Source organism: Marmota marmota, unplaced genomic scaffold (assembly GCF_001458135.2).
Source record: "Marmota marmota marmota unplaced genomic scaffold, marMar, whole genome shotgun sequence".
Taxonomy (NCBI): Eukaryota; Metazoa; Chordata; class Mammalia; order Rodentia; family Sciuridae; genus Marmota; species Marmota marmota.
This window is the reverse complement of record NW_026000005.1, coordinates 4,416,568-4,443,600: the sequence shown is the minus strand read 5'-3', so window position 1 is coordinate 4,443,600 and position 27,033 is coordinate 4,416,568. Positions and strand designations below refer to the sequence as shown.

At 33.9% G+C, this 27,033-nt stretch overlaps 1 protein-coding gene across 6 annotated transcripts in view; it reads left to right on the top strand.

Annotated features, from left to right (window-relative positions):
- Nucleotides 1–10,820: 10,820 nt before the first annotated feature.
- Pde1a (phosphodiesterase 1A) overlaps nt 10,821–27,033 on the top strand; it is a 349,265-nt gene continuing 333,052 nt past the window's right edge. The window contains exons 1-2 of one of the 6 annotated variants that reach the window (XM_048808123.1): nt 10,821–10,984; nt 11,697–11,807. In XM_048808123.1, the coding sequence (XP_048664080.1) occupies nt 11,707–11,807 (101 nt within the window). In that variant the 5' untranslated portion in view covers nt 10,821–10,984; nt 11,697–11,706. Of the gene's footprint in view, nt 10,985–11,043; nt 11,063–11,275; nt 11,470–11,497; nt 11,808–27,033 lie in introns of those variants that run through there. The other 5 variants (XM_048808124.1, XM_048808122.1, XM_048808126.1 and 2 more) reach the window with 5 other exon arrangements.

The window sequence follows — 27,033 nt, the reverse complement described above, 5'->3', positions numbered from 1 at the left end:
CTTCCTTCCTTCCTTCCTTCCTTCCTTCCTTCCTTCCTTCCTTCCTTCCTTCCTTCCTTCCTTCTTCTCTCACTCAATGATAACTGCTGCAGTTATATTTGATGTTTTAGCTAATAGCCAAGGGGAAAGCAGTTGGATTTTCTTGTATGGAATAAAAATGAGCATACAGTTAGGTAATGAGTACTTGGTATTTCATGGAAATTGGGGTGAGAGGGAGGTCCTGTGGAAATAAATTAACATCTTTAGAGTATTGCACATGTATTGTCATGTATTGTCAATTTAAATTTACAAGAACAAAGTAAATAAGTATATAATATTTATGTACATTGTATTTATTAAAACTTCTTGGATGAAACTTCTTATACCAATCTTTGACAAGCTGTGTATATGTGAAAAAAAAAACCCTAAAACTTATGAGTCAAGAACACATAAAATTATTTCTAAATATGAAAAGTATGACTTTACTTAAATTGAAAAGAATCATTTTTATTTTAAAAATATAGAGTTTGATTAGCAGACACTATTTATTTTAAGAAGAATACATTGTGGCCAATTTAATAATTTGGCAAGATTGTGAAGTGGGAGAGATTAGTACCTTGCAAAATGATCTCCCTTCTCTGTCTCCCTGTCTCCCTCTTTATGTGCCACATCTCTCATGCCCTCTTTGACTCACTGGCTTCTTTCAAAAATTAATTTGATGTCAATAATTTATGCCTTTGTGAAACTTTAGGTAAATTTCTTATTTTTCTAAGAGTTATTTGCATTTTAATATTTTTCAGTGATTCTCTAATAAACAACTTTCTCCTCAACAGAATTTTAGGCATTATCAAGCAAGAGGGGACATATTTGAAGAAAGGGAAATGAAATCTTGAGCATAGCTGAGTGACCTTTTACTCCACATTTGCATAACATGAACCATGAGACCAACAAATCATTTGTAGGTATTTTTGCAAGTGCTTATGGGAAAGGGAGGGAGTAGGGGAATAGCAAGGATGGTGGAAGGAGACGGTCATCATTATAAAAAATACATGTATAAAGATGTGAATTTGATGTCAACATACCTTATATACAAACAGAGATATGATAGATTGTGTTATAAAGGTGTATTAAGAACTGTAATGCAAAAAAAGAGAGCTCATGTATAATGGCCTAATTTGGTGTGAACATACTTTATATGCAGAGTTATGAAAAATTGTGCTGTGAATGGATAATTATGAATGTAATGCATTCCACTATTGTCATGTATGTAATAAATAAATAAATTAAATTAAATCCTAAAAAAAAAGAATACTTTCACTGTCACTGAATGACCATTGTTAAGAAGCTGTAGTTGGGATATTCATGATAAACTATATGATAGTTTGGCATGGTGTAGTCTACCGTAGTCTACCATGTGTTCAATGGTAACACAACTTATTTTTTTTTCCTGGCCAAATGAATACTATTAGTATGAACCATGATGTATGTAACAAAAGAAATTATAGATTTTTCTAACAAACAAAGATCAAATATTCTCACAGGTAACTTGTAAGTTAGGATGGGAATGTTATTTGCTTTTGTTTTGTTGCTTTGAAAATGAGAAGAGTTAGATTTAAAAATGTTTCTTTTTGGGTCGAAATTCTCAGAACTTTGGTATGTGACTCCTGTACTGCCTGTGAAAGCTCACTGTTAAATCTGGGGACTCAAAATAAAACAAATGAAAGCCTGCTCTTTGGCCTGGAAGCTTGGTTGGAACACAAAGAAAATCTTGAAATTTCCAAGTATTTGTGATGGCACCAGAGCCTCCTTTGCTTCTGTGTGATTTATATTTCATAGAATTTAAGTTTGATTCAGATAACTTAGGGATTCACTCTAAATAAAACATACTATTTTTGTGAGACTTATCTGTATTTGGTGATCTTGCAAATGAGATCCTTTAAACATGGTTAGGATGCTCTAGCCATTGTTAATGCTGTAGATTGATTTTGACATAATTCATGGTGTGAAATTGAGTTCCTGAAGGGTAGAGACATGAATGTTGGGTGTAGCCATAACTCCTTACTGTTATAGGCTCAACTCTTAGCTTATATGGTAATGTTTGATTATGTCGAATAAGTACTTTTGCCACTTACCACCTAGTGTTCCAAAATATGATATTGTTTATATTTGATTCAACTAGTTTTAACAAGTGCTGTTAATAGAGGAGCACTAGTCTTCAAATACTTAAAGAGAATAATTAGGTTTAAAATGTTTGTTCATGTTGTTGAAGCTGGTCTCTTCTCTAGGGTCTACTAAGATAAATTTGATAACTTTTGATGTAAAAGCACAACACCTGGAAAAAGCCAAGGAACTGAAGACTTTTTAAAATATTTTTTGAAGTAGATAAAAACATAGGGTCCAATTTTTTAAAAAAGTAAAAATATCAGAGTAAAATAAAATTTCAAATTATCTGAATTAATAGTGCATGCTGATATCTTTTCATATATTATACCTTACTCCTTACAATGATTATGGAAGATAAGGTTGTTAATGCAGTTAATTAAAGAATGTTGGTGGGACACTATTATCCAAACACTGTTCTAGGTGCTGTGAATATATCAGCAAGCAAGACAAATGTAGTTCCTATTTTCTTGGAGCTCACACTTGAGAAGGAGTAACACATCACCATACCAACCACCAGCTATGTAAACACAGGGCAACGTGATTGGAAGGGCTACTTGATGTGGTCTGGTATTTCAGTTTGAATGGACAGACCAAGGATTCTGGTTACAGCATATATTTGAAGATAAAGGAGACAGGTGTTGTGAGAGAAAACAGTAGTTGCCATGGATGTTAAAACAATAGGGGGGAAAAAAGACCAGTGTGGCTGGAGTAAAATCATTGAGAAGAATAGCAGGGGGAGAAGTTATCCAGAAAGATGTTTTTGACGTATAAACTATTTCTTGGCTATTATGAATAATTCTGCCATAAAAATGTGTGTGTCTGTATGTAGACATATGTTTTTATTTCTCTTGGGTAGATAACTATGAAGTTTTCTGTTTGCAAAACTGGTCTACTCAGGAAAATATTCCAACCATTAAGAACATCTGGAGCATTAAATTAATTTCTTATTTTTGTTTACCTTTTTATAACCGTGGCTTTTTTGTTCAGATTAAAAAACAATTCTAATTAAATTACTTATCAATAAAAATATAAGCATATTACCTGTATATTCATATCCCATTTAAGAAGTGAATGAAATACTTTCAAAACAGCTGAAGTACCTAATGTGCCTCGCCTCAATAGCTTCCTCTTCCTTTCCAGAGGTTATCCTTATATAGAGTTTGGTGTTGTCATTCCTTAAACTTTTACTAAGTACATATTCATTTCTTATTTAGTAAATAAGAAATGAATATGTACTTATATAATAAATAACAAATAAACATTACTATAGTATCTAAATACTTAGCAGGGTTTCATTTTTGCTCAATGTTACTTTCTTGAGATTTATTCATGTGTATAATTTTCATTTTTAATGGTAGGTCATATATGTCATTGTCATATAATATCCTATTTTATGACTATGTCAACATTTATTCATTTTTCAGGTAATGGGAAGTTAAGAAGGGTTTTGTTTCTCCCTTGTGGGAAAAAACACCACTATACGTATTCTGTGTTAAGTTTCATTTTTATATGCAGGAAAATATTTTGGACTATGTGTATGTGTTTTTAGATTTTGGTAAATTGCTTACTAATGCTCACAAGAAGAAATAAAGTTCCTTTTGCTCCACCTTTTTACCAGTTCTGTAATTTCTAGTTTTTTTTTCCCTCAAAATTATTGGGTATGCAAGACTTTTGAAGAAGAACTAGTACCCAGTACTAATGCTCTTCAAATTCTCATATAAAATAGAAAGGTGAGGGACCCTTCCAAATTCATTCTACAAAGTTGGTATTACCTTGCTACCAAAACCTAATAAGTATACAATGAAAAGAGAAAACCATAGGCCAGTGTCCTTGATGAACACAGAGACAAAAATCCCTAATGAAATACTTTCTAACCCCACTCAACATATCATTAAAACACTCAGGCACCTTTGGGAAAATGGAAAGCATTTTCTCTAAAACCGGGAACAAATCAAGGACATCAACTCCTACCACTCTTATTTCGTATAGTACTGGAAACTTCATTTAGAGCAATGAAACAAGAGAAATAAAAGGGACACAAATAAGAAAGAAGTAAAATTATCCTATTTGCAGGTAATATGATCCTATCCTTTGAAGACCCTAAAAATTCTAACAGAAGACTTTGAGATCTGATAAACCAATTCAATAAAATAGCAAGTTTCAAAATCATTATATAGAAAATTAGTAGATTTTCCATATATCAACAATGAACTCAATTGAAAATGAAATCATGGAAGCAATCCCATTTATAAGAACCTCAAACAAACAAACAAAACTTAGGGTAAACCTAACCAAGGAAGCAAACAAACACCCCCCGACCCTCTGCAAAGAATATTACAAGCGTGGAAGAAGACCCTAGAAGAAGGAAATATATTTCATGCTCATAGATTGATCAAAATAATATTGTCAAAATGGCCATATTACTGAAAGCAATCTACACATTCAACTCAATCCCACCAAAATACCAATGACATTCTTCACAGGACTAGAAAAAAAAATTCATATGGAAGCAGAAAAAAATCCCAAAGCATAGCAATATTAGTAAAAAGAACAATACTGGAAGCATCACAATTCCTTATTTCAAAATATACTACAGAGTCATTGTAACAAAAAAACAGCATGATATTGGTATATATATATATATATGCATGCCAGTGCAACAGTGCAAAGAATAGAGGACCCAGGTATACCACTTGGTATACCACTTGGTATACACCTGAAGAAATAAAAATCAGGATATGATAGAGATACCTTACACATGTCTATTATGGAATTATTCAAAATAGCCAAATCATGGAATCAGCTTAGACATCCATCAATGGATGAATGAATAAAGAAATTGTTGTATATATACACAAAGGAGTATCATTCAGCCATAAAGAACAAAATCATGTCACTTGCAGAAAAATAGGTGAAACTGACCAGATTCAAAAAGACACGTATAACTTTTTTTTTCTTGTGCGGAATTTAGGGGGAAGAAAAAGATGATATGAAAGTAGAAGGAGGACCATTAACAAAGGGAAGAAGAACAGGAGGATGAGGGATAACAGAAGGTAATAGGGAGGTGGGTGAAATTGAAGTACAATGTATGCATATACGAAAATGTCACAAGAAACACATTGTTTTGTACAGTTAATGTGCTAATAGTTATAATTTTTAAAAAGAGAAGAAAAAAGTTATTTAGTATGGAAGGATATTTTTAGGTATCTGTAGTCACTTAAAAATTTCCCTGAATACTAGTAATCATGAACACCTTCTATTATGCATATTTTTTGTTTTTACTTTTGCCTTAGTGACTTTATTTTTCATATTTTATCTATGTTTTTGCTAAATTGCTTGTGTTTATGTTACATATTTCTAGGAGTTATTTTAAATATGAAACCTTTATAGATTATGTAATATGCATTGCAAATAATTTTCTGAATCCTATATTGGTGATGTTAGCAACTCCCTGGAGTAAATGATAGACTTGTTTTACTATCTAGTGTAATAAAGATAACATTTCCCTCTGGAGCAAAGATCTGGCATGCTTGCAGCTCATTATACAGATCATGGTTTCCTAAGTTCAAGATTTCTCTCCTAAAGCACATAGCCCATTGTATGTTTGTTATTGACTGTCTTGTCTTGTGGGAATTGGGACTCAAAGACACTGTACAAAAATGTTGATACTTGACTGCTGCTTTGTTGCAAGTAGTAAGTATGGTTCTTTACCTCCCAAAGGTGCCTTCTACTAGTATTCAGGAAAATGCAGAAAGCTAATGGGATAGCTTATAAGAACAGAACAATCTCAGAACCTTCACAGGTCTTTATTACTTATTATATCTATTAATGAGACATTAATTTTATTGATTTTTTGAATCAATTTTTTTATTTCAGTGATTATCTTTAAAAGGATGTGTGTTTTGTTGTTACCAGGCAGAATGTAATATTAATGTCAATTAGTTCAATTCTATTCATAGTGTTGTTCAGATCTTTTATATCCTTACTGGTTTTATCTATACTTGTTCTATAAATTATAAAATGAATACCACCAAATATCTGATTGAACTGTGAATTTGTCTACTTTAGCTTGTAGTTGTATTATTTTTGCTTCATGTATCTTAAAGCTCTATTTTTATATGCATAAAATATTTATGATTTTTATATCCTCTTACTGAATCAAAATTTCTCATAATTAGAACATATTCTTTTTCCTTTGAATATTTTTTGCTTTATAATCTTACATTTTCTGATATTACTATCATGATTTCATTTAATTAGTGTTATTGTGGTATATTTTCCCCAACCCTTTGACTTTAAATCCACTTGTGTCTTTATATTGGATGTACATTTCTTAAGATAACCATGTAGTTGAGTCATGTTTGCTTATCTAAGCTGTCAATCTCTGTCTTTTAATTGATGTGTTTAGATAATTAACATTTAATATAACTACTAATATGTTACGGCATAAGACTATCATGTTAATTTGTGCTTTATATGTTTTCTCTCAGTATTTTGTTTCTTTGTTTTCTTTTTTCTACCTTCCCATGGGTTATTTGAACATTTTTTGAGAATTCCGTTTTTAGTGTATATTCTTGAATAGTTTTTTAAGTAGTTGCTTTAGATATCATATTAACTATACATAACTTATCACGATCTGCTGATTTTTCATCATTTTCGTAGTTTGAGTGAAACACAGCAATCTTAGCCTTATTTATATCCCTTTACTCTCTCCTATTTACAATAGTCTTATATATTTCTTTATAGACACTTAGAACCATATTGGACAATATTATAATTTTTTGCTTCATTTTCAAACTCAAGAGGATAAGAAAAGCCATGATATTTATTCATATTTTTGCTTACTGTGCTTTTCCTGAGATTTCAATTTTCCATTATTGCTTACTTTCTGTTTGGAAAATTTCTTCTAGCATTCTTTTAAAGTAGATATTCTGGTGATAAATTCTTGTATTTTTTCTTCTTTATCTTAATTCACCTTTACTCTTTTTGTGGTGGTGGTAATACTAGATAGAACTCTGGGCTTCCAGCTTGCTCTACCACTGAGACACACCAGATTCACTCTTGAAGGGTATTTTCACTGAATATAGTTTCCTGGATTGACAGCCTGTCACTTGCCCCTGTCCTCTACCATTTCTGAAGAGAAATCCATTGTTGTTTTTGTTGGTTTCTCCACTGTAGGTAAAATTTTGTTTCTCTTTCATTGATTTTAAGATTGTCTTAAGCTTTCAGAATAGTGGCTACCATAGGTCATCTTTGTTGGCATTTCTTTGTTTACTCTGAGATGAATGTCTCTTGCCACATTTGGGAAGATTTCATTCAGTATTTCTTTGAGCTCTCTCTGCTTTCTATCTGGGTTCCCATTTCCTGCACTCCTGGTCTGGAAACTTTCTCAAAGATAGTAGGGGTAATTATACCGTTTACCTTATTTGTTTCTCATTATTAAAAAAAAAATTTAGATGTTGATGAACCTTTATTTTATTCATTTATTTATATGTGGTGCTGAGAATTGAACCCAGTGCCTCACACATGCTAAGCAAGCACTCTACCACTGAGCCACAACCCCCACCCATGTTTCCTATCTTTTAAGGATAATGTCCTTTGTTGTCTGATGTCAAATGGTTTAAAAACAATTAGTTCTGTCTGCTTTTTGGTTATTTCAGGTGATCACTGTTATCGTCCAGGGGCAGTAGTCTAGATTTATTCTTACTAAGAGTTTATAATGTGCTTTGCTTCTTGAAACTGAATTTTCTTCTTTTCCACCAATTCTGGAATATTCTTCATTATTGACAAAGATTAATTTCTCTGGAACTTTTTTCAACTATTTAAATAATATGCTTTTATCAATAACATAATATTTCTAGTCTGTTAAGATTCTTGATGGATTTACTTCACTTTTTCTTGGGCCATCTTTTTGATCCCTTGTGATTTCTTGTTCTAATTTGAACTGATTTCTTCTTAGTTCTTCACTGAAATTTTGTTTTTAATTTCTTCTGCTAGGCCATATTTCTGATTTTAATCACTAATTGCTTTTTCTATTATTAAGATATAATAACTCATGAAATTATTTTAAGGGTATGTGAGTTGATATGCTTTCTAAATCTGATGCTTTTGAATATGTCCTCATTGATCTTTTTCATTCAGCGATGGTTTATAGGGAATGGAATTATAGGCTTAATATTCTTTATTTCACCATTCATTACATAATGCCATGTAAAACCTGTACTGGTAAGGCCAGTGTAGCCTTACTCTGAGACCAATGAAGTTAGTATCACAAACACTTAGAACAATCTCACTTACACATAAGGATGCAATTCCTAAACAAACAACAGCAACAACAATAGCATTGCATAAAAAATGATTGAGGTTTATAACATGTTATCTGGGAAATGGTTCATTATCAAAAAATCTATTGAATAAATAATTACATTAAAATGTAAAGGAGAAAAATCATGAAATAATATCACTAATAATTAAAACAATTATAAAGCAACCTGTGCCAGATACTGTTTAATATTCATTATATACATTCACTTATTTACTACAACAACCTGTGAGGAAGATGAGGTTATTATGCTGATTTTATACATAAAGAAACAGACATAGAATAGTAACTTGCTTAATTATTAATAGCAAATTGCTCACCCAATTCTTTCAGTGAAAGAACTGGGATTCAAACACAGGTAGTGTGGTTCCATACTGTATGCTGTTCTCTATATATCTCAGCATTGGTAGATATTAACATCATTCTACAGATTTTTGTCACCATTTCCAATTAATCATTAGGTAAACAGGAATGAAGGAACCCATTGTAACAGAATATAGAGTTAAAGCAAAGGGATGGAAAACAGCAGAAATAAGAGACATAATTAATTTTTACTATTTATTCAGGATGATTTTCTAAACTTTTCTTTCCTACTCCAGAATGCTTTATTTTGAGACATATATTTTGATTTCTGACAATCCATTCTTGTTTTGTTTATCTTTTTCATGTCAGATTCTTTTGGGGGGATTTAACTTTGTGAATGCAACATCTCACATTTTTTTTTTTAAAGTTGTACATGATTCCATGAGTTCTATTATTTTTTTTCAATGTGATTTATTTTATATTTGTTATTATCACATTTTGTAGACATTAATTATAAACTAGAAAAGAAAAAATGCTTTGAATTCTCTAAATTTACTGAAGTAACTTTTTGATATCCCGAGGCTGAAGATTGTCTTGGTAAAGGATTTAAATAATAAGCAGTTCTGTTTAGTATTTGTCAGATTTTTGTTTTATGAAACATTTAATGAAGTAATCAAGGCTTTTTTTTATAGAAAGTGACTCAATTATTATACCCACAGGTCTTGAATATCAATATACAGTAGAAGTGACAGTAAAGAAAGTAAAAACAAAGGGTAAATGAGTTGTAATGGTGGGGTTAGATTTGCCGAACATACTTGAGTAGAGTGGGCCTCATTCTTTACCTTGTAATATTATTGGTAGGCCGGCCTGTGAAAGGGCTTGAAATTTCATGGCATATTTAGAAAATCATTTTGTGGGCTGAAAAGGATTATGGTTTCAAGGACTTTGGTATCTTAGCTATATGATAATATAGAAGGCTTGCTTTTTATGCAGATTTTTGGCTAATGATTTGTCTTAGAGAGTAGAATTCAGATGTTTGTTAACTGTCTCAATAAAGAAAAATCAGGTAAGAGCTTATTAAATGAATGAAGCTAGGATTATAAATGAAGGCACAGTGAAGGTAAAATTGGTAGTTTCAGAGCAAAGATGAAGTTATTTCTGACAATTCTGTTAAATGCTCATAGAAGTGAGGTTTTGCCTGTATAAAGCTGTCTACTAGCTAATGACATTAATTCGGATTGAGTTCTGGAAGCATCTTTTTTGAGAAAAGAAAACTGAAGGTCCCTTGCTTTACTCTCCTCTAATTTTTAAATGAGAAGGCATTTGCTATAATATTTTCAAAGGTATTCTGACTATTAGATGCCATTAATGTCATTTGAATGAACAAAAAATTTTATATTGGAAAACTCCTGATAATAAAATAATATCGCCTACTTTAATGGGCTGGTTTTATATCTGGAGAATGTCTCTGTTTCTCAGTTTCCTCAACTGTTAAATGTGAATATTACTTACCTTAGGCCATTTTTGTAAGAATTAAAAAGGTAATGCATGTTACCTTTTTAATTCTTACAAAATTACTCAGAACAGTATGTGTCATAGAAATACCCAATAAATAATGAATATAATTACGTATCTATGATCTTTGAACACCTGTACCACAAATCTCAAGTTTACAAGCAAGTTTTCTTGCAGGGAGGAATAAAACTATATTCATTCTCCTACGAACAAGAGGTAGGAGATTTATGTACATTTTTCTCAGCAGCTTACAGATAGCAATAGCTATTGTGAAGCTCATACTCAAGGTCTGTGCTTGTTTCAAAGAAAGCTCGCCATGTGTTGGGAGCTTGGCAGACAACTCAGTACTGATTCCTTTTATGTCCACTTGCTCTCATTTGTCTTCTAAAATTCACAAGCAGTACAGCATCAATTTCTCTCCTATCCTCTGTCTTATACACACACACATGCAGGCACTCATATACATGCACATAAACACACCACTCCCTTTTCCTTTAACACACACTCACTCACACACACCCATACACATATCACTCTCTTTTCCTTTAACACACACACACACTAACACACACACATTCACACTCATTTCGTTTTATTTATTTTCTAATCCCCAAAGGATTCACAGAGCAGGCTGTGTGCAGCAGCCGTGTTTTCCCCTGGTTAAATTGGCAGTTACCTACTGTGTGGAGTTGCTAGGAGAAGGTGAATAGTGTGATTACAGCATCAGTTGATGTACATATTCTCTCAATAACAACCTGTGGAGCTCTGTGATCTGCTTTTGTATGGCTCTGTGTGCTATTTTTTCTTTGTTGTCCTTAATATTTGTTGCATTTATTGTTTGAGCATGATATATTTCTAACTGTCGGTTCCAGATCAATTAAAAGACAAAAACCTTGGCATTTAAGCAGGCACTTTTTTCTCAGGGTGGTGCTGCTGGTACTGGTTCCTACCATCTGTTTTCTTATTACATCCTGCCCTCCTTCCGCTGGTAGAGAGGAATTCAGCTTCTTCTGGAGTGCGAAAGTCATTCACGTTTCTTTCGTGCATAATAGAGCTCGTAAACTGTAGGAATTCTGATGTGCTTCAGTGCACAGAACAGGAACAGATGAGCTGCTTGTGGGGAGAGCTTGAGCACTAGTCGGTCAGTAGTACAGTAGCAGCTCACATGTGCGGATTGTTCCTGTGAGGTCAGAGCATCTGTTTATTCTGCTGTCTGCTTGAGGGGGGTGATGTGGTGAGCTGTGGATATGCCTGTCAAAGTCAATAGCAAATCTGGCAGAGGCTTCCCAAAGCTTTGTACCTCCGCACTTTCGTGATACATAAGAGATGCTACTGTATAACTGCTTGAGATTTGTAGTGGACTGAGGAATGCTTGTTCTAGCTGCTGAAACTGACTGTAACTGTATTGCCCTAGGAGCATCATCATGGGATCTACTGCTACAGAAATTGAAGAATTGGAAAACACCACTTATAAGTATCTCATAGGAGAACAGACTGAAAAAATGTGGCAACGCCTGAAAGGAATGTGAGTAAGCTCTTCTGTATTATTTCCCCCACAACAGATTTGACCATTAATATGACTAATTGTGGGTGCTATCTGCCTTTGTGAATGTAATAGTGTTTCCTTTGGAAAGATTTTCTCTTGAATTCTAAACTCGGTGCATCTCAGCTAACAACTTGTTGAGAGCAGGATAGACTTTTGCACCTGCACTAAATTTTGTGTAAAGTAAGGTAACTCCCAGATAAGTCCTTTCACTGTCAAACTACATGGCTTCTTTTATGCTTTTTGCATGTGCTGTTTAAATATGTGGCTTAGGTTTGCAAACTAGTAACTAGGAAAGCTGCTTGCCAGGCACTTGCTAAAATAAAATTTCCTTCAGGTAAGTAGACAGAGAAATAAGACTGGTAATTAGGTTTTGAAAAAACAAGGTCAGGATTAATATGATAAAAATAATTTTACCCGTTGTGCTCATCCTTTATGCCTTAAATAATAATATTTCTATGAGAAAAAAATGTTTATATGGTCAAAATGTTAGCAGTATACCAAACTTATTAGAGTATTGGCTGTAAATTAACCTCTTTGCTTCTTCTGACAGTAAAGAATAGTCCACAGTATATAAAATCCCTTAATAAAATGGGTTAAGAGTTTTACATTTATGTTAAATATGAAATGTAATGACCTGAGTCAAACTTTAATTGTAGTGCTATCATCTTGGTATTTACATCTTTAAGTTTTTTCAGTTGTGTATGCTAACTCCTGTTTAGTATTTTTGTACAGCATTATGTTTGTATGCTTTTTAAAAATAATGTCACAATTCAAAAATCAGATCTAATACTTGGATAAAAATGTGAAATATGAATATTTAAAGTCCACTGAAACAGCATAATATCTTTGCATATCCCAAAGGAAAATAGAGTATTTTCTGTATTAACAGCTAAAGGAATACACACCATGTGAAGATGTCTGTCTTTAAAGATTTGTGTCTTTAATGCTATGTTTACATACTATTTTACAAAATGCATAAATTTGTTGCCACTATTTTCATATACACTTTTTGAAAAACAAAAATTATATCAAACTTTAGAAGAAAACATACTTTCCACTTTTCTCCATTTGAATATTGTTTCTAAATTTAAATAATGCTCTCTATATTTTCTTGCTACTTCAAGTAATACATGGCATTACAATGCATGAGTATAAGAGCACACTAATAATGCAAACAACAAACAATAACTTTTAAAAAAGGAAGCCATCTTCACAGCATTTGAATGAACTAATCTGTTTGTAAGAACTACTGAAGATATAGATGATACAGTTTTTCAGTGTGGTGATTCTCTAGAGAAACAAGAAATCCCGTTGAAGCAAATAACAGCTCACAAAATTAATTAGCATAGATGCAAATTAAACATTACCAATCATCCGATGATTTGTGTTCTAACCTAATGAGTGGATGAACATCTGCACTGAAAAAGCTCTATCTCAGATTAGAACATGTTTTAGATTTTTTTTTTTCATTATCAGGGCAGGATATTTTGTTTGTATTTGTTCTGCTTTTCTGTAGTTACCTGAAGGGTATGAAGCTGTATGGTGGTAAATTTATGTATAGCCTATAAGAAATTTAAAAAGCGATTTTGTTTTGACCTAACACTTTAGAGCAAAGTTATCTTTCACTTATCAATTGATCTCAAAGATGAACCTGTCATTTTGTTTCAGAAGAGGCTGACAGAGTCATTCAACAGCAGCCCTTCTGGAATTGATAGTGGAGTACATCAACATATGCATAGGCTAATTTAATTTTGGGCTGTGTCTAGATAGAGCTAGTAAATGACCATTAACTTTTTTTTCTCCAGTCTTTATTATTGAACTAAGTGAAATGACTGCTTTTATATTAAAGAAGGGAGAAATTTGCATTCTGGTACTATTTAACTTGTACTTTGACTTAAGACATTTTCAGTATTTCAGGTTAGGTATGTCAAAACAAGAAGCTCTAAATCTAAAATCTGCATTACTAATGACTACCAAATTGTTTAATTATGGTCTTTTGTGTAATCTGCATTCAAAGCAGTGATATGAGGGACTCCCTATTCCATTGCTGAAATGCCTTGCCTATTTAAAATGCAATATTGACTTAAACATAATTTTAGCTCATATAAATTGCTAGTCCTAAAATTCTACTTTTAAATATCAACAGTTAAAATCATATTACTCTTGAAAGCTATCAACAATTGTGCAATCATTTTTCTTATTTTTGCTAAAATAGACCCAATGATGGACTTTACACATTTGTTTGGAAAATGAGATTTTTAGTCTTTTACTACATCTTTGTTACATCTTTTACTACATCTATCTTTATAAATACATTCACTTATTTCAGCAAGAGTATTCTGTTTTTAACTAAGCTTACAATATGTGCATTTTGAGACTAAATAAAAATAGAAATGGAAATAAGATTTTTTTTTCAATTATACCTGAAGTATGGAAAACATGACTACTACAGGAAACTCTTTAGAGAAAATCTTTCACAAGGATTGTCATGTAACATTTTAGACTTTCTTTTGAGTCCATGAAAATAATTTTAAAATTTTGTGACATGTGGGAAACATTGTTAAACTAAATTAAATATCAATTCTTCTTTATCATTTAGTTGATTAAATTCCTTCTAAATCTCCTCATACAATATTTGAGCCATTATGTAAAATGATGTTCCATTCCTTTGGGGAACAAAGGTGAAAGTTTCCTACTCTCATTCTGATAAAGACTTCTATGCTTTATTCTATTAATTTTCTTTTTATAGGTACAACTTTTTTTTTTTTTTTGCTATCTTCAATCCATCTGCTACCACTAATTTGTCACTCAGTATGACAGTTTGGATTCTACACTATGACTCATCATCCATGATGGGGGAAATATTAGCAAATAACTATGACATCAGGTCCTTCACAAAGTATACTTTGAAAAATCATATACTTGACCATAAGTTATCCATGGTATAGTGATTGAAAAATGCTTCCTACATCTCATGCTATCTCAACATTGGATGAAATTTCTTATTCAGAGTTTCTTGGGACTCTGCAACCCTTTTTATATGCTAAGGAAAGTAAACTATTGCTTGTCTTTGCAAAGATTGTTAATTTACTAATTCCCATGTGGAAAGTCAGCTTGAAAATTTTATTCAATTTTTATGGTGGTGAGGGTTGAACTGAGGGCCTTGTGCTCTCTAAACCAGCATTCTACCACTGCGCTACCTCCCCTTCCCCTATTTGATGATTTTATATTCTTTTATTCATGTGTAGTGTTTTTTTTTTTAATTTTATGAACGATGCCTTTTTGTGTCATGGTACTGTTTTTTTTTCTTCTTTCAACATACAAAAGCTTAATAATTGTAGATTTAAAATTTGTTCATATTTAATAACACTAGTACTGCTTTTTTTCCAGTCAGTATCACTGTTCTAGGAATTTAATCTGAGACAGTATTTCCAGAAAACTTGATCAAGTAGAAATTTCAGTGAAAATTACATGAAGTTGTAGGAACAACTAAATCAAAGACATTCAACAGAAGATAGGAAACTTTGAGCTGCTCAAAAGCATAATCTCTATACAAAAATGTAACATTTACTACTTCATAGTACTTGTTGTCAGTTCCTTCAGGTTTTTTTTTTTTTTTAAAAGAACTAGAACCTGTTGAAATTTAAGTTAGGAATCAACTTACTATCTGATTTTTAATTTTACATGTGTAGATGCATACCACCTTGTCTCTCCTCTCCTGAAGAATGCCCAGATGTTAGCATCTGGAATTGTGAATTCCGCAGTTGAACAGCATTAAGTGGCCTTTCTTTTTGCTTATTCTCTCTTTGATTGGTGGTAAACATGATCATTAATAAAGAAGGGTAAAACGTAGCAAAGCAGAAAGTAAAGGAGAAAGAAAGAACAGTATAATAGCTTTTCAATTTCAATATTGTTAAAGAGCACAGTATGCTGTAAAGTTCTTAGATGTAGTTACCTAGACCCTCATTACCAAGAATATGTAAGCACAAACACTTATTTAGAATAAAAATTGGCAAACATGTAAATGACACAAGGTAAAAGCACCGTATTCCCGAACGAACTAGAATCAAATTTTAGGATGAAGCAGCATTATAGATAATAAGCAAACTTTATACTTTTAATTCTTCTGCTTAAAATTCTTAAAGGCTTCTATTGCCCTAACTTCACAGTTTAGCATCCTTTACAAGATCTCTGTACCCGTTCAAGCTTTGGAGTCTCCTCATCTCCTCTCATGCCTTGCTTTTGTGGCCCCCTCCCAACCAGTCTCCAGGTTTACCCATAGAAATGCTCTATGCCATCTTTGCTCATTTTATTTACATTTCTTTTCCTCTCTCAGTCAAGGTTACGCCTGCTCCCATGAGGCTTTTGCGTATGTTGTGTGTTGTTGTGACTTTAAGGTGTTTCTGCATTTAGTGGGCAGTAGGGTTAAGGCAGGACAAATGTCCTGGTAAAGGCTCAGGACATGCCTTTATCAGGAAGAGTTGTCCTACTTAAATGTCAACAAGGGACCCTATTAAGAAATGCTCAAAAATTTCTGCTTGAATTTCATATGCAAAGAAAATCTTCCCTGACTCCTCATTTCCTGTATTTGGCTCATAAAATAACCCAAACTTCTCTTTTTTAATAAAATCTACCTTTCCTACTGGACTACAGATTCTGAATGCAAGAGCCAACTTCCCCTCACTGTGTTTGGTCTTAGATCTTCACCACTGAGCACAGTACTTGGCACATAGCTGATAATGTCACAAATATTTTAAGTCAATCAATCAGTCAATACTGCAAATCAATAAAATTTCTGAATCTTATATTGATGCTAACTAGAAAATTAGAAAGTCAACCAGGCTGCCAAATTGGGGCCTAAAGCTCCAACTGGAGAATTGGAGATAGATTCACAGCTAGAATAGGGATGAAGAAGATGGAAGAGAGTAGTGTTTGCTTATCATCTACCAGTTGTCGTAACTATGAAGATATAAAATATTTGTATTCTTATTTAAACCTGTCAATTATCTTAAGACTAAGTATCCTAATTAAGTTATCCAGATAGCAACTGATGAAACTTGGACTTGAATATAGACCTGTCTAGCTCTAAAGCTCTTACTCATCTTGCTTTCAAAACAAAAAGAGGGCTAGGGTTGTGGCTCTGTGGCAGAGCACTTGCCCTGCACATGTGAGGCACTGGGTTCGATCCTCAGCACCATGTCAAAATTTAAAAAATGAAATAAAGATATTGTGTTCATGTTTAGCTAAAAAAATGTTAAAAAATAACAACAAAAAGAGATGACATTTTCAGAATGATTACCCAGAAAGATCACCAGAAAAGGATTTAGAATGGTACTTCTAAAATGTAGTTCATGGGCCCTGTAGAATAGGTAGACTAGTTGGCACCCCAGGGATGCCTATGTCCTAATGTCCAGGAAAAGAAGGATTATGGTAGGAGATGGGATTACAGTTGCTAATAAACTGACTTTAAAACAGGGAATTATTCTGGATTTCACGTCAACCCAATGTAATTACAAAGGTTCTTAAAGTGGAAGAGGCAGAAGAATGGTGCATGGTGAAAAGGATTTGACTTATCTTTGCTAACACTGAAGATGGGGAAAGTAGACTACTAGTCAAGGGACATGGGTAGCCTCTAGAAGTAACAAAAGGCAAGAAAGGAGAGTCTCCTTCCATGGTGTCCAGAAAGAATGCAGTCCTGCTGATCCTTGATTTTAGCTAAGCAAAACTTGCATCGGATTTCTGATCTACAGAATTGAAGGTAATTTGTGGTTTTCTTCAAAGTCACTAAGTTGGTGGTAAATGTGTTATAGCAGCAATAAGAAACAAAAACATACCTCTTCTGCCAGAGGATAGAAAGACCATTCCTGTCCTCCGGTATCACATACAAACACACACACAGACATGCACACACATTCAGACATGCACACCAATCCTCCAGGTGGAGAACACCCGAGATCACTCTATGACCCATATGATCTTTACCAGTGTACCTCCATCTAACCCTGGCTTGAGTACCCAAACCATCAGTTTCCTTACCAAACTCTGACATTGAGGTTATATAGTGGATTTACTTCAAATGTTAGAGAAGAATGCTTATACTGTCTTTCTTGGAAATTGTTGATAAATATCAATCTTAATCTCATTTCTTACGTAGTTGAATATGTGACTCTTCTGATGGAATAAGAAAGCTAATCAGTTTAAAAATCTATCCTTTACTCATAAACTAATTTGATTTGAAGAAAATCACCTCAACAAAACTTATTTTGGAGTGTGTGTGTGTGTGTGTGTGTGTGTGTGTGTATATATATTTACTATAAATCTCAAACTTTAGATAACATTATATGATGGTTTATATAATGAAGAGGGTTGAGGTGGAATACCCTAGAGATTAAAAAATTGAACTCTGAGCTGGGCATGGTGACGCACACCTGTAATCTCAGTTATTTGGTAGGCAGAGGCAGAAATACAGTAAGTTTGAGGTCAGCCTAAGGAAACTTAGTAAGACCACATCTCAAAATAAAACAAGATAAAGGGAAATTAAACTTTGAAATCAATCAGATATTTTCTAATGCCACCTGTATTTTTAGCCAATGACCATGGAGAAATTATTAATTTCTCTAAACTATACTCTCCTTATCTGTAAAATCCAATTATTTCATTCATTGTTCTTTTACACATTAATAAATATTCACTGATTCTGTACTGTCAGGTACCAGGTTATACACAGGAGCTTATTTGTTTTTTTTCTTTTCCTTCTTTTTAGTGATATTGAGGATTGAATCCAGGGCCTAGCATATACTAGGCAAGTGCTCTATCACTGAGCTATATCACTGGCTCTTTTTATTTTGAGACAGGGTTTTGCCAAGTTTCCTGGTTGATCTTGAACTTGAGAGCTTCCTGCATCAGCCTCTTTTGTGCAGATGAAACCTGCATTGGAAGATAATGCTTTAGTGAGCAGCTAAATAAACTGGGACTCCTCGGAATTCAACTTACTGCACAAACTGTAGACTCTTCAGCAGGGGGCCAAATCTTCCTCTTAAATCTACATCAGAGCCTAGAGCAGATGAGACCATACTTTTTACAAGCACAGAATCCCTTCCCTGCCCCTAGAGAAGAAAAACTTGCATAATCAGGCCCAATTCTTTCTCTACACTTCACCAGTCAAATGAGTTGCATGTACTCCAATGAAAGAATGTGAAAACAGCCGAGACAGGCCCAGAAGTCTTCTCCAGTGGAAGGTTCTCCCACTAGAAAGCAGTGGAATCTGGGATTCCATACATTGCCCAGATCAAAATAATAAAAATAAATAAAATAAAGTGTGTCAGAAATACATTGTAGTACCCGGTAGACAATAAGCCTGCAAACTATGGTAATTATTAATATTCCCATAACTTTACCCATTCTTGGGAATATTCCAACCATACTACTTACTAGCTATATGACCTCCTAGTTGCTTGATTTTTCAATGTCTCACTTATGTTACCTATAAATGGAAATAATGACATTCTCTTTTTCACAGATATTTAGGGGATTAAACAAATTAATGTTTGTAAATTGGTTAACAGGGTGTTTAGAATCCAGTAAATTCTAGCTGTTATTATTATTATTAATACTACATGCAGCAGCAGAATCCTGTAGTTTTCTCAGGTGCTTTTCTTATTACAGTCAGTGAGCAGCTGCTAGATGAGGAAAGGATGCTTTCTTAGGGAAGTAGCCTCACAAGGGTTCCCAGGTCTCACTTCACCAAAACTGTTAAAATTGAGGAATTATTTTCTCTGGGGCAGGGTTTAAGGCTAGTGGAGGAGAATGGGCTGGATTTGAGAATTTCCCTGGTAGAACTGTCTTGGTGGCCTCTTCAACTTCCTGTGGCAGTCTCAGTATAGAGTTTGTGTATGACTTAGGACTAGACTGATTTCCTGAGTGACTCTGGCTTAAAAATCATTTCTTAAGTCTGTCGTTACCCAAATCTGAGTCTGATTTACAATGGAGTTGTCTTCTAGGTAATCGCTGTCCTGTGTCATATCCATCCTTCAGCCTATTTTACAAAATGACATATTACCATTATGTTTTTAGATTTTGAGCTTTATTTTATTTCAATCTGCTAACCAAATTTAAGTATTTGAGCAAGCGTCATTGCCATACAGTGAAGGATTGTGCTGTAGGCTTTTTGGATAGGAAAGAAGCTGTTCATTAATATCATTAAACAGATGGTAGTGCTACAGACTCTTGAGAACCACCTATTCCACATATCTGATCTGGGCATGAATTAAGTACAGTTAAAGAATAAAAATGATATAAAAATGGCATAACAATGATAATGGGTCATCAGAGGCAAAGCAATAAAACATTCTATTTTGGTTTCTCCTTTCTTTTTTTTAATTTTTTAGTTGTTGATAGACCTTTACTTAGTTTATTTATATACAGTGCTGAAAAACTAACCCAGTGCCTCACACATGCCAGGCAAGAGTACTACTGCTAAGCCCCTGCCCCAACCCCTAAGCTATACTTTCCTGAAGATACTTAAAGATATATTTTATTTTATATTTTATAAAATAGTAAAAATATAAATTTTTACTAAATAGGATCCCCCAAATGCTCAAGGATGCATATAATTTTTGTTAGCTGAAATTTTGATATTAATAGTTTCTCAAACAAGTTTATAATAGATCATGAAAAAATTAGCAAAATCTCTAAGCACCCGGTTCTTTAGGAAAAGAAACAGAGGTCAACCTTAACTAAACTCTGCGTCAGCACAGTGATAAGGAGTTCTTGTGAAATAGGTCCTAGATAATTTAGAAGAAAATAAAAATAAACTTATTAGAAAAGCAACAATGTGCTGATTTTGGTCCACTCAAAATTGGACTTTCTAAGGGTTGGTTCCAAACTGTATTTGGAGTAAGATTTTAAAAAACTATACAACTTAGGTATCAATTTGTGATTTGTCTAGATCATTTAAAAAAAATCATCTGATGATTGAATCATGGTAATAATTATACCTCATACTTTATTTTGTGCCTACACTTTCTAGAAGATATTTCTTTTGGTTCATATGTCTCAGAACAATTATCCCCAGTTTTCTGATGAGAAAACGGAACCTCCAAGACACTAAATGACTTGGCCAGTGTTTTACTGTTAGTAGGGAAAAGTCCAGATTCTTAGGCTCCTACTTAGTTGTTCCTCTTAACCTTGAGTTAGATAATTCCACTTAACACTCAAGATTCACTATAAAATCTGACATTTCAGGAGGTAAAGACTATTCTCTTGTTTTGATTTTTCCACAGCCCTGCCATCTGTTTGCCTAGCTCTGCATACTCAAAGCTGAATACCAGAGGGAGTTATCACTTGGCATATGCTTTAGATGTTAGACACTCGCCAGTTGTGTTTTGCTCCTTTTCTAGGACATGTACTACCATTACCTCTTCAATTTGTTTACCTGAACAAAGATCCTAGCTAGTGTTGGAAAGAGAGTTTGACTTTTCCTGAAACATTTTGTCCCTCTCAAAGCCTGGACCTTTGCAAAATCATTCCTATTTATCTGTCCTTTGGTACCCCAAATCATAGAGGCAGAAAACCCTGCCCAGTAGTAAAGTCTAAGTGTCTATCCCTGAAAATTTTTCTTTGCCTATACAAATAAAACCAGGAATTCTAGTGATTCAGATTAGGCATTTTATACTTGTTTATGCTACCATTTATGCTCTTACTATAAAAGATTTTAAGCATACAGGAAGGTTGTTCACTGAAGAAAAGTGAGCAGTGTTTACTCCTTCAGTTTTATTTCAGAAAAATCAACTTAGTGGACTTAATTCTATCATATTATTCCTGAAGAGAATATTGACCACATATGGAAAATGGCTAGTATATGGTTCAGGGCATGCCTTTCTAACTTTAGAACTTACAAAATTTCCAGTACCTCCTACTGGTTCCAGTATGAACAAGTGTCTGGATGTGTGGCCCTCTTTATACTTTATTCTTCAGCAGATCTCTTCTTTAATTTCTCTAGTTTTCCACAGATCAACCAGATAATCTATTACCATACTTGTGAGTGAAGTCAGACTGGACCACCCAATTCCCTCTAAATTGTGAGGAAATAATAGATGTTTATTGTTTTATGAGCCGCTAAGTTGTGGTGTAGATTATTATACAACAAAGTTAACTGATATATACCCATAATCTGCTCTTAGCCTCTAAATTTTTTTTATATAATTCTTCTTTAGTTTCAACAGTTTCTTCTACCTCTCACTCCTTCTTTTTTTATCATTTAAAATTTCTTTCTTTGATCTAATCAAATATGAATAAATATTTTAGAGATTATAAAAATAAAAATGGAGGCCCTTCTTTTTAGAAAGTCAGTCCAATTAAATTTTTCTTCATATTATTTTCATTAGTTAAAAATATCAATGACATGTCTTTACTTATAGTATTTCTTCCCAAACCTGTTTTTTCAGTGGCTTGTACATTGAAGTTTTATTGCTCATAGATTTTGATAAACAAAAATAATTTCCCATAATATTGAAGTGAAGTATAGAGTAAGGCAGGGAAGCTGCATAGTTGCATAAAGGAAGATGGTTCATATCCTGTTACCCTAGCAACAGGCACTAGAAAGACCAGGGCTCTTCACACATCCTGTTGCCCTGACAACAGGTCACACAGGGCATGGGAAGGCCCAGTTCCCAGTCTTCTAAGCCTCTTCTCTGCAATCACAAAGAAAAAGGACAAAGTGGTGGTGTGCATCTTATTCCTCCCCACCTACATATTTCTTCCATTGTTCAAACCACTCCAATACAAGTTTATCTTTCTAGATGTAGGAGAGGGTAAAAAAACAGTAACCTCAGGTTTTGTATTCAGGAACTCAAAAGCATTTACTGAGTTTCAATTGACCTAAAGAAGTAAATAGCAGGAAGAAAAGAGAGAGGGGATTTATAAAATTGTGGAAATCTGAGAAGTAGGACAGCAACAACTTCACAGCTCAGAGATGATTTAGGGTGTGTATCACTTTACCATATTGGTTAAGCTTGGTTAATTTTTAGAGAGTTAATTGGAAGGAGTCACATCTGTGAGACTGCAGCTTATTTGGTCAGCTCTATTCTGTGAGCAGTCAATGCATAGCCAACCATCAGTAAATGATGTTATGCTATAAAATATTTTTTAAAAACTTAATCCAGGATTTTTTTAGAAAAAATTCCCATTTTTCAGTCATATCTAGCATTATTTTCCTTTATCATTCATTGTTTCTTATCATGTAGATTTGATAAGAAAGCAATCTGATTACAAGTTTTCCTTGCCTCTCTTTGTTCGTTATGCAATTGGTTTGATTATATAAAAGAATTAGAACTTTTTATTTTTGGTTTTAAATATTGCTTTGTCTTTCTAATTTGTGATTAACATAAAATAGCTGTCTGTTCAAAACTGAACAAATACCATTAATTTTGCTGTTACTAAATTTCCCAACTTTCCTGTGAATTAAAGTAAAATATGAGTTTATACCTCTGGTTTTAAAGTAGAGTAATAATTGTACATTCTCTACTAAACCAGAAGTCTTTTTTGGTGAAGACAAAAGTGTTGAGGAAGTCTTCTTTTTAAAAAAAAAACAGGAAAAAAGGGATTTGTGGTAAAAAGACTTTAATTAAATATGAAAGAAGTATAGACTGATGAAGGGGAAGTGTCTGGGAGAATACAATCACACTAAAACTGAATTTCCAAAAGACCAAGTAGAAAAGTTGGGATTTAGTCAGAGAATATCATTGAAATCAGATAAATACTCCTGATTATCTGAAACTAGACTAGGTGACCCTTTTAGGTTCTCTAACTGACTTTTATGTTTTATTGTTATTGTTCATTTAATTTTTCTGCCTCTGGAAAATCCTTCGTCTGTCTTTTGAGGTAACGAGAGGGAAGAAGTGGATTTCTTCTGCTCGTTGTATATTCAGTGCCTAGAACAGTATGTGGCTTAAAAATGGTTCGGTATTACAAAGGACAATAATACGGTAATGCCACCGTTTTCCAATTGAATGGTGTGGCTGATAAATGTTACAATTTTTCAGCATCAACATTAGTTCAGGCTGGATGTCAAGCAAGTTTTATGGAGAATCTTTCAGCTGCTTCTGGAAAAATAAAGAGAATAAAGGATGGGAAAAACCTTTCAGTAGAGATCATTGGGAATATTATTGTATCATAGACCAAACAGCAATAATATAAAGGAAAACAAAACCACTTTCAATGGAACTTAAATAGTCTTAGAAGGATTGCTGTAAGAGATAAAAATAATGTAATCAAGGTGCCCACATTTTGTGTCTGGCACAGAATAAGCATCTACACACAGCAGCTGTTATTGTGAACTACTTTTGTGATACAACTATGTACAAAACAATGTGTTTGCTTTTTCCTCATTCCTTTGCCAAATATAAGATTGAGGTAAAGCTGCCCCTACCTACCTCTATAGTTGGCAGAAATGCAAAGGACATTCATACATTGACTAAGTGACAAAAATTCTTATTCCAGATTCTAACTTCCTGAGTTCTCTATCACTCATATCCCAGGAAAACTCAGATTGCTCTTCTGTGATGTATCTGAATAATTGGGATTATGTTAGGAATATCTTTCTGTGATTAATGATTAAAAAAAATCTGACCTCATGTGGCCTTGAAGCCTGGGGAATTCTTGGTGAGTGCAGACTGCTGTGTTTTCTGCCAAAGTCAATTGCCTGCTGAAGTTTCTAAACTGTGATGAGTCAGACAACAGGAGATGACTTGGAGACCATCAGGCTAAATACTTCAGTATCAGTTTTCCAGCTGTAGTTCCCTGTCAACTACTAAGCTGAAGAGTGATTCTCTCCTTGCAAGTTTCTCATCAAAGAGAAACTTATAAAGCAAGGTAATCTGAAAATTTCCAAAGTAATTGAGCACTTTTAACAGTTCTTACATTTCATTTTTACCAGACATATAATATATTCAAGGTATATGACAAAGCTTGAACTAAAATTGCCATCTTCACACTGACATTTAAAATATTTTTGTTCTCTGCCTTCATCCTGTCATACAAATCATATTTCAATTACAGATAAATATTTTCAAAGAGTATATAAAAAATGCTTCCCTCTAAAAGATTACCCAAATCTAAACCAAACTGGAATCATGGATGAAGAAGATCATATGTCATGTGTGCTTAATGATTGAGAATGTTTCAAAATGAAAGTTACAGCCAAAATAATAATAAGATTCAATTTAAGGATGTAATTTCCCTCTATTTTATGCAAGGCAATGCATTTTAAAATTCATTACTGTAAATTGTTTGCTGAATAAAACATGATAAAATAGTGCTAAAATTATGTCTTTATTACTTTTCTTTTTGTATTTCTTTACTGATTATTTTATTTTATTTTATTTATTTATGGTACTGGGTATTGAACCCAGGGCAAGACAGGCAACAGATGTCTTGGGCATTTAAGAAATGGCTATTTTAGAAGAGTAGTCAGGGAAGAGTTTTCTGTGATAGCAACTTGTGAAGAGAGACCTTAGAGAAGTGAGAAGAGAGCTATACAAGGACTGACACATTGGTGTCTATGCAGAAGGAAGCAAGGACAGAAACCCCGAGCCAGGCTGCATTTTGATATGTTTGAGGAAAAACAATTAGGCCAACGGGGCTGGAGCCCAGGCAAGAGAGAGTAGTCTTAATAAGTAAAAGACAGGTAGTCAGATGGAAGGGGAAGAAGTGAATATATGTTTTAAAATAATGAATATGTAGATGTGTTTAAAGTTCACAGCACTAGATGAGAGCTCCAGGGAGTTAAAAGTGGTATGAGAAGAGAATCAAGGGCTAAGCTCTAAGACACTCCAACACTTACAGTAAAGCAGACTGAGGAATGGCCAGTTTGACATTGCATTCTGAAAGTCAAAAAGGAGAATCTGTCAAGACATAAAAATGTCAAATACTGAATGTTGCTGAGAGGTCAGGTAACATGGACAGAGCATTGTCTATTGATTTTTACATTGTGGCTGTCTTTAGCAATCTTGAGGAGAGACTCTCAATGAAATGGTGAAAACAAAAAAAATTCACCCAGGACTGTTGGAAGAGGATTGAATGTGAAATAGGAAGAATGTACAGCTGACCTTTGAAAGCATTTTTCTTTAAAGACAATGACACAAGTTGGGTGATAACTAGGGGAGAATTGGGAGGTAAAGGAGTTTGTTAACTGTGGAAAATAGTAGTAGAGATTTCTGTAGGGAATTCTGATTGCTGGGATTCTGCAGGAAGTGAAAACTCAATGGGGGAGAGAGAGTCAGAAGGAAAGAGAGAGACAGAAAGGATAGAGGGAAGGCAGAATGTGAGCATTGGCTAACGGGTATGTGAGGAGTTGGTGATAAGGCCCTCTGATTACTTTTATATTCTCAGTGAAAAGAAATTGGCTATTTGTAGACCTTGAACAGAAGGGAAGGGGAGTGGCATTTGAGGTGCAAACAGTCCCCTGAGAGATGAGTGTGACCAAGGAAACGTGGTGAAATGGCAGGCAGTGCAACTGTCATGTATTTAGGGTGACCTCAGTCTCCCTGTGTGCCTTCCTCTTGCTGCATTCAGTTCTGTCGCTTCCATACAGCATTAGAGTAGATGTGGATGGGTTTATAGAGTCCTATTTTGCTAGAAAACACCAGGGCAATGAAGGAGGAGAGGGGAAAATAGGGTTTGAGGGTCTCTTTCAAGGCATTAAGCCTGGATCGTGTGTGAGATCCAAGTTGGGTATGGAGAGGAATGAGAACTTGGGGGGATGATGGACAGTAAAAGAATGGGTGAGGCCAATGGGTTGGAGGTGGAGAACGTGGGTGAACAGTTTCTGGAATGGGCCACTGGAATCACAGATCTTTTGTTCTTCTCAGAGGCCCATGATTACATAATATACACATATTATGTGTAGACAACCTTACACAAGAAATACAACTTGTGAAATGAATATATATAGGCAATTTCATTCTTTTCCCCTCTGTTGAAAACCTCTTGAGCTCCTTTGCATTTCGTTACTAGGTTTTCACTTCAAAACAGAAGAGGCTGTTGGAAGCATGGCCATTCCTGCAAAGAAAACAAAGCTGGCAGATCTAATTTTAGGATGCTTTTCCTTGACAACAGTCTTTTAAACATTGCCTATGCAACAATAAAAATTGGCTTCAGAAATTAATGAGACCGCATTTGGTCAAGAAAATTAAATCCTCTTTGACAC